General features: G+C 36.1%; 1 protein-coding gene across 1 annotated transcript; it reads right to left on the bottom strand.

The window, feature by feature from the left end:
* Positions 1 to 429: 429 nt before the first annotated feature.
* Positions 430 to 8,770, bottom strand: mpc1 (mitochondrial pyruvate carrier 1). Its single transcript, XM_062067397.1, is given in 4 exon segments — positions 430 to 1,080; positions 3,625 to 3,757; positions 5,413 to 5,509; positions 8,563 to 8,770. Coding segments are annotated over 4 exon segments (327 nt in total). The 5' UTR covers positions 8,638 to 8,770; the 3' UTR covers positions 430 to 1,058.
* Positions 8,771 to 9,334: the final 564 nt, after the last annotated feature.

The following is a 9,334-nucleotide window of genomic DNA, read 5'->3' as shown; positions in this document are numbered from 1 at the left end:
CGCCTCACACAACGTGTTCCCGACATCTACAAAGCAATTAGCTACCTGCTGCCACCTACTGATATGGAAGAGTATAACACGGTTACTCTGCCGAGTTATAGACAGTACAGACACTCAACAACAGCACATTATTTGCGGATTATAATTACTGGTTTGTAAAAAATATTTTTAACCCAATTAGGGAAAAAAAAACTCCTGTCTGTTGGAGCCATCTCAGGGGAAATATACTTCCCCTCCAGCACACAGCCTCTCATGATGTCACAATAGTTAGCATGTTTTGTCTCAGATCCCACAGTGTAAGATACTAAGATAAACAAATGCTTTATATTTTCAACTGTTGATTCTAGAGGAGAAAACAGTGCAATATTTCAAAGCAAAGTGTTTAAAATCAGTCCAAAAAAAATAAGAGACTAAAACAAATGTTCAAGTTAGTTTTCGCCAGTGTTTTTTTATTTACAAAGCCAAATCATTGGTTAGGGAAAATGTGATTACACAGTTGTGAATACATTATTTAGAATTATACAAACATGAAGTAACACACAGTACATTTGGTCAGCAGAAATTGACACAGGGATGAAATCTTGACAATTGGTGGCCTATTATTAGCATTTAGGCATTATATCCATCAGTATTTTTAATATCCTAGCTAACAGTCATCACCTTGTGTGTTCGCTCATTAACGTCACTGAAGACCAACTTAAGTTTCCAGTTAAATGTAGTTGTGAAAGAGCAAAATGATGACGCCTATTGATCTTACAATTAGAATAAAAAAGTATGTCGGAAAATGAGGATTATCCAAAACCACATACGCTCATGGTTAATAACCCAGAAAACACAAATATAATTTAAGGCAGCAGGCCTTTAATTCATAAATTTTTTTGTGATAAAGTGTGACTAAAACTTGAAGATGATCAATTGGGTTACCATCTTGGTTACAGAGAAGAGGGGTACAAAAACAGCCTCAGCTTCAGTGATTTAATAAGTGCACCAAGTTTATGTGGCTGTTTTGATCACTGTGGTGTGACAGGGTACGCTTGGGCATATTCTTCACTTTGACACTAGGATGCCTTCTTCTCCATCCTGAAATATTGCAAAAACAGAATACTTGTCATTTCCTGTCACATGAGCTCATAGTCTTTGATAATCCAGTATAGTATGCAGGGTTTCCCTTGAATCTGATCGTGGCGCACAGCCAAAGCAAAATTATAGCCGCCACCCCTTTAAAAATTTGGGATTTTCCATGCAAAAAAATTAAAGTAAGCCTCTAGGAGTCACACACAGTCTGACACTATTTTTACCTTTATTACCAATCTTATGCTAACCACTGGCCCAATTTCAACAGTGTTCCCTCGGTGCACACATGTCCGTCTCCGTGCTTCCCCAGACACACAACAACACTTCCTAATTTTTTGACAAATCCCTTAGGCACGGATGGTGTGTGCGATCATGGGAATAATGAGCATCAAATCAATACCACACAAACATAAAAAAATCCCACTAGTAGGTTGTTTATATATACTGTATATATTGTATATATATATATATATATACTTCCTCATTTTTCGACAAATCCCTTAGGCACGGATGGTGTGTGCGATCATGGGAATAATGAGCATCAAATCAATACCACACAAACATAAAAAAATCCCACTAGTAGGTTGTTTATATATACTGTATATATTGTATATATATATATATATATATATATATATATATATATATATATATATATATATATATATATATATATATATATATATATATATACGTGAGAGCCTATTTGTGCACTAATGACTAGTCATGCACCGAAAACTTGTTGACTGAAAAAAAGACTGACCACCGGAACAGTGCTGCCGAAACAGGGTGTTGTGATGACGTAAGCAATACGCACTAGAGAGGAGTCAGCATGTCTGAGACGTGAACATCCTCTAATATATTGCAGATATACCCGCGGACAGCGTACAGCAAAATGTGCAAATATTAAGAAGACAGTGGCAGGTTTTATGGAGAGAAAGTACAACTGGAGCAGCAGTGCGAAGCATGTGACGTCATGCTTGCTGCAGCTTGCCTCTTTCGTCTGGGACATCGAGGGACAGAAGTAGAGTCTCTAAACATGACTACAGTCTATAATAACACCAAAAAAAGATGCTAGATTAGTTGCTAGTGAATAAGTTACTAGACTCTAGTCTCTAGACCAGTGGTTCTTAACCTGGGTTCGATCGAACCCTCTGGGTTCTGTGAGTCGGCCTCAGGGGTTCGGCGGAGCCTCCGCCGCGCAGGTCAAGACACACCCGACTCATCGTGTAAATAAAAACTTCTCCCTATCGGCGTATTATGGATACCCCCAAACAATGTTCCCTCTAATTTTCCATATGCGTGCGCAAAGGCAAAGACTCATTGAGTATTCAGTGGAGCAGTCCCAAACCTGACTAAATAACAAGTTAAATGTTTTATTATTATAATCAAATGGCAGCAGTCATTTCAATGAGATTCTTTTCTAATGTAAGTGTTTTGGCCCACTTACAATGACAATAACAACAAATATTGTTTTAAGATCAAAGATGTGTCTGGAATCAGAGACATTTCTGCACCCATGGAACTGAAGCAAACAATTGCCACGCACTTAGATGAGCTTGCAAAGTCTCTCAACGGATATTTCCCTACAAGAGTCATATCCAGCATGGGTGAGACAGCCGTTTACGTTTGCTGTTGAGACAGCAAATGTCAATGATGAATACCTCGACGAAATTATTGAAATTCAGCAGAGCAAAGGTTCAACACCAACTCGTCAGAACAGCAACGCTCTCAATGTTTTGGTGTCGACAAGTGGAAAAGTATCCAGTTATTGCTAAGAAAGCCCTGGAATTTTTTTTATACCATTTGTTACAACATATCTTTGTGAGCAATCCTTTTCGAGGATGCTGGACATAAAAACAAAGAAAAGGAACAGACTTTGGCATGACAATGAGAGTGGCACTTGCCAAGGTGAAGCCACGCATATCTGAACTGGTCTCTCATAAGGCAACAGCAGAAGTCACACTGATTTGCAGGTGTGTAATTTGTTGTGAGTTCATGCAATGTGTTGGTTTTGTTCTTTGAACAAAGTGATGTTCATGCACGGTTAATTTTGTGCACCAGTAAAAACACATATAACTTTGTCTTGAATTTGAAAAAAAATAAACATTTTATTTTTCACTAAAGAAGGGTTCGGTGAATGCGCATATGAAACTGCTGGGGTTCGGTACCTCCAACAAGGTTAAGAATCACTGCTCTACACACTTGAAAAATTATCAACAAAAGTACATTGTACAATAAGCAGCAACAATTAAAAAATGGAGCAAAATACTAATTAAGACTTGTTTTTAAATGTATGTTTAATTTTTTTTTAGACTTTTAAAGAAAATCATATCATAGCAAATTATACGATGATGTCATGTGACCACACTTTAACCACACACCCACCACCACAGGTGTGTTGGCAATCTCGGGGAAACCCTGGTATGTATTAGAAATTCACACAGCTGTATTACTTGCTGGCTAAGGTGAATTGTGTGACTGTTATTGCTTCTACTGCATAACTTTGGAATCTAGGTTGCTGGAAGAAAAAAAACAAAAAACACTTACCTGTACTTTATGAGGCGGCCTGCCTGAATTAGCTGGGCGGACTCGTTGGTCACATGGCAAGCAAACAGCAGCCAGTTACGTGGCTGCACCTTGTAGGCAAAGCGCATGAAGAGCAGCGAGTAGCAACACAGAGCTGAGAGGAGAGGAACAAGAGCACACAAACAGGGAAAAGTTGATTACAGCATTGTAAAATGTGTCTGACATCCAACAAATCCCCCAGCTCTGTTGCACACCTATAACAGCATTACTGGTTGATGCAAGTCAATAATTGAGTACAGCTGCAAAATAAGGGGCCAGATAATGTTTTGCGTGTCAGCACTTTGATGAAGATGGGAGACACTTTTAAATTCAAGAAATAAGTAGTCGCAAAGTGCGAAAGTCCCATCCGTGTGGCTCTCGCTTATACTCCTCCCTCTCCGCTCAACCCCGTCTTTGACAACATGAGTCTTCGATAAAGGTAAAAGTGATGTTGAATATTCATTTTTCCATGTGCGTGTTTATATTTTGGAGTGTCTGCAACCGATTAATTGGTTTTACATTCGTACCTCAACTTAAGAGTGCCCCAACTTATGAGTGTTTTAAGATAAGAGCGGTCTTTCGACTCATTGTTATGCTTTAAAAGGGGAACTACGCTTGTTTTGGAATTGTGCCTATAGTTCACAATCCTTATGAAAAACAACAACACGTTGTTTTTTTTTGCACTATAAATTAGTAGTAATCGGCTCGTTCTATGTGACTAACAATGCAGCTAATGGGAGCAATCCATTCTGCCTCTAAATCATTCTAAAAATGCATTCAAAAACCTCCAACAATACTTTTTTTTACATTCCGTAACCTGTATAATAACTGAGCTGCATTGTTATTGTAAGAGCAAACACTGAGGTACTGTTTTTCATGCGTAGTAACAACACATCACCTTGCGACCGCATTAGCCGTAAGCTAGCTTCTTGCGCCAGCAGCTGAATGGCTTTTGAGTATGTAATACACAACACAAAGCGATAGGACACTAATCTGTACTGACTGAAAACATGAAAAATCATATTACAGTATTTGTAAAGTATTAACCCACATTTTATGTTTTGTTTGTACACAGTTAGCTCAAAAATTTATGTAGTTGCACAAACAAGCATGACGTGCTGCATGTATCATGGTGTATATATATATATATATATATATGCACACACACACTTGCAGCTCGTATATAAAACGTTAATGGAGGGTTCTGAAGTTGTTTTGGGGGAATTTGAAGGCTACAATGGTGACTTATTATCTGCATCTTGCAAGTGTTTTTTTTTAATCGGTAGAATCCTTAAAAAAAAAGATGCGCGTTCCCTTCTCTAATAATAATTGTAAATGATGGGAACAATTCAAAAGAAGTGTAGTTCCCCTTTAAGTTGCAAGCAAAAATTAGAGTTACAAGCATCTCTGCCATTTGTTGGTGTAGCAAATGTCACAGTGAACCCACTAGCATTAGCTTACAGCTAGAGATTGACATAACTTTGTTCATCTTTTGATTTGATTTGATGTGATTTAGTGAATGTGAAGACAGTGCTGAGAAGAAAAGGTGGATAATACTCCTTGAATTGAATTGAAGAAAGAAATAATCAAAAACATAACAGAGCGTGTTGCAAGCTACGTCACAGGACCAATTAAGCTTGGAGGTTGAGGCACTACTGTACATGGTTACCTATGGGAAAAATTACTTCGGTTTCCATACAAGTCGGCCTTCATCGCAACTTTTGGAACTAGTGATAATCGGGGTACCCCAGTACTGTATAAGTATCTTACCAAAGGTCATCCTTCCACTTATGATCTCAGGGCTCTTCTTCATATCTGCGATGGCAGCTATCGGGAGACCCCAGTTTGCAATTGGACCCCAGAAATGCTGTAAACACACACACACACAACAAAAATCAAACAATAAGCAAGATATATAATAATGATAAAATGTTTGTAAAAAAAGCCACAGAATGTATACATTTTAAGTCAAAGTACAATCATTAAGAAGACTCACTGTGCTAGTGAAGGTTTGTTCAATATCCAGCACCACATGGAAGACAAAACAGGGATACAAATAGGTCACATATAAAGTATGAGCCGTTTTAAGTAAGGCAGGATCAGTTTGAAAAATAGATTCACAGTTAACACTGCATGCATTTTATTTCCCCATTTAAAAACATTTAAAAATGAACGAATGGTACGTTGTTGCATTTATTTTGGAACTGTTCAGTCATCAGTACATTTTGGTCAAGGATTTTCTCTTTTTTTTCTGAAGTTTTCCAAAGCCCATTCTTACCTGACAGAGACTTAGCCCTGTTTGGATGTTCAGTGGACTCATTAACTCTTCCCCTCTATACCCAAACTGCAATCTTAATGGGTACAGTTCTGGCCAAGAAACTCATACTGGCAGAATGGAAGACACCAACTCCTCCATCCTTTCAAAATTGGCTGCGTGAACTTGTTTCAGTTATACATATGGAGAAACTGCGATACAACGGACAATCCACTCAAAGAAACTATCCTGGGGCCCTGTGATAAAATATCTTGAATGCAAAAGTCAATAGACTGGTCGGGTCAGATGGTTAAAGTATGAATTATTGTTATCATTATTATATATTTTTTTATTATTCATTTTTTGTTATTATTATTTACATTTTTTTCATTTTGGATTTTCTCTAGTTTATGTAAGCGTCTCTCAATGGATATGTGAATGTGTGTGGGGGTGGGAAGGTTGTTTTGTTTTGTTTGGTTTAGGGCTGCAACTAACTATTAATTTGATAATCGATTAATCTGTCGATTATTACTTCGATTAATAATCGGATAAAAGAGACAAACTACATTTCTATCCTATCCAGTATTTTATTGAAAAAAACAGCATACTGACACCATATTTATTTTGATTATTGTTTCTCAACTGTTTGTGAATGTTGCAGTTTATAAATAAAGGTATATTAAAAAAATAATAATAATATTTTTTTTTTTTTTTTTAAACTCTGCGCATGCATGGGCATGCATGGGCGACCGGTGCAATGGACTTCGAGTGGATCTCGCATAATATTGTGAAAGTTCAGTCCATAGTGGATCTAACATAATAGTGAGAGTCCATAATATGTTAGGCCAATACTACAATAGAAGTCAATAAACTTCTACCACGGATGATGGTTAGGCTCCTCCATCGCTGTGTCTGTTTTACCTTTTGCGAGATGTCGCAAAATATTTTTTTCCCTCCATGTCCCTTTAGGGCAGGGGTCACCAACCTTTTTGAAACCAAGAGCTACTTCTTGGGTACTGATTAATGCGAAGGGCTACCAGTTTGATACACACTTAAATAAATTGCCAGAAATAGCCAATTTGCTCAATTTACCTTTAACTCTATGTTATTATTAATAATTAATTATATTTACACTTAATTTAACGGTTTAAAAGAGGAGAAAACACGAAAAAAATTACAATTAAATTTTGAAACAGTTTATCTTCGATTTCGACTCTTTAAAATTCAAAATTCAACCGAAAAAAAGAAGAGAAAAACTTTAAAAAAGAATTTATGGAAGATCATTAGTAATTTTTCCTGATTAAGATTAATTTTAGAATTTTGATGACATGTTTTAAATAGGTTAAAATCAAATTTACATTTTGTTAGAATATATAACAAATTGGACCAAGCTATATTTCTAACAAAGACAAATCATTATTTCTTCTAGATTTTCCAGAACAAAAATTTTAAAAGAAATTCAAAAGACTTTGAAATAAGATTTAAATTTGATTCTACAGATTTTCTAGATTTGCCAGAATAATTTTTTTGAATTTTAATCATAATAAGTTTGAAGAAATATTTCACAAATATTCTTCGTCGAAAAAACAGAAGCTAAAATGAAGAATTAAATTAAAATGTATTTATTATTCTTTACAATAAAAAAAATAAATTTACTTGAACATTGATTTAAATTGTCAGGAAAGAAGAGGAAGGAATTTAAAAGGTAAAAAGGTATATGTGTTTAAAAATCCTAAAATCATTTTTAAAGTTGTATTTTTTCTCTAAAATTGTCTTTCTGAAAGTTATAAGAAGCAAAGTAAAAAAAATAATGAATTTATTTAAACAAGTGAAGACCATGTCTTTAAAATATTTTCTTGGATTTTCAAATTCTATTTGAGTTTTGTCTCTCTTAGAATTAAAAATGTCGGGCAAAACGAGACCAGCTTGCTGGTAAATAAATACAATTTAAAAAATAGAGGCAGCTCACTGGTAAGTGCTGCTATTTGAGCTATTTTTAGAACAGGCCGGCGGGCTACTCATCTGGTCCTTACGGGCTACCTGGTGCCCGCGGGCACCGCGTTGGTGACCCCTGCTTTAGGGGCTCCATATATTTGCTTTGTCTTGTGTGTTTTGTTTTTTTCTCTGTTTGTTATATGTTTTGGCTGGTGTTATTTTTGGCAAATTATTAATACAAATAGAAATTAAAAACGATTCCACTCTGTTCAAAAACAAACGGCAGTGTGTGTAATATATCTGAAATAAGGCCAACAAAAAAAAAATACATTTTTATAAACAAAGTTCATGTTGAGCACAATCATGTTCTTATTTGCAGATTGCCATGAAATTTTAAACAAGCAACAAAAACCGTTGTAATTGCATTCGGCGCGATTATAAATGTCCAGGGGAAAGTTATTTAGTTATTGTTGAAAAGGTCGATGCTCTGCATTTACGGTACAATGTCTAACTGGCTGGACAAGACGACCCAGTATGTAAACCTATAGAACTCCATAACGTCAGCGTCCTTGGAAGCCAAATGTAACACCTAGTTTACTAAAGTCACAGGAAATAATTCACACAATGGATAGTAAAACAAGTATTAGTGAAACATTAGTGAACTTTAAAGCCACATACAAATAGCTAGCTGGCTACATTTAACATGTTTGCTCATAGCGGCTTTATGTTACTTACCTCGTCAAATAATCCCTGAAATCTTTGCTCTTTAGGTGGTCTATAGCTTTCCGTGCAATTGTCCCAGCCATAGTTAAACGCTTGGCTACGATCTATTTTGACCTAGAGATGGTGAAATTGGCGCTGAAGGGCGACGAACTGACAGCTCAAAGGACGACCGGTCAAATTCCCAACACAAGGCGCACTTTACGATACTGTCGCAAAAGGTCGCCCAGACGTTGCCAGATGTACGATTATCATCGTATTTGTGCAATAACAACTCATTTCACGCTCTATTCGAGCAACAATTCTACACATTTAATTATGTACAAATAATTGGCCTTTGTCTTTTAACTGTTAGTTGAGGTAGAACTGCATATAAAATCCATGCTATACACCGTCCGTAGTAATATTGTATCGTCAAAAGCAACGTCAAATCAGGTGTATACGACAATTATCCCCAATATTAGATACTTTTAAAGGGGACCTATGGTGATTTTCCACGTTTCTAACTTGTTATTGTTGTTACAATGTTGGATATTTGTGTTAAACAATGCCAACGTGTCAAAACTAGGGATGGGCGATACCACACTTTTAGGATTCGATACGACACCGATACTTTTTCTTGCATTTTCATCAATACCGATACCGATACCAATAATTTCTTATTGGCAATTTTTTGTCAGTCAAAAATATTATTACTATTGTTATTATTCAAGACAAATCACAAGACAAATACAGACCATTTATACCACATTTGTTATGGTCAATATATAATAAAAGTAAAAT

This window comes from Entelurus aequoreus, linkage group LG02 (assembly GCF_033978785.1).
Source record: "Entelurus aequoreus isolate RoL-2023_Sb linkage group LG02, RoL_Eaeq_v1.1, whole genome shotgun sequence".
In the NCBI taxonomy this organism is placed as follows: Eukaryota; Metazoa; Chordata; class Actinopteri; order Syngnathiformes; family Syngnathidae; genus Entelurus; species Entelurus aequoreus.
This window is presented reverse-complemented; position numbering and strand designations above follow the sequence as displayed.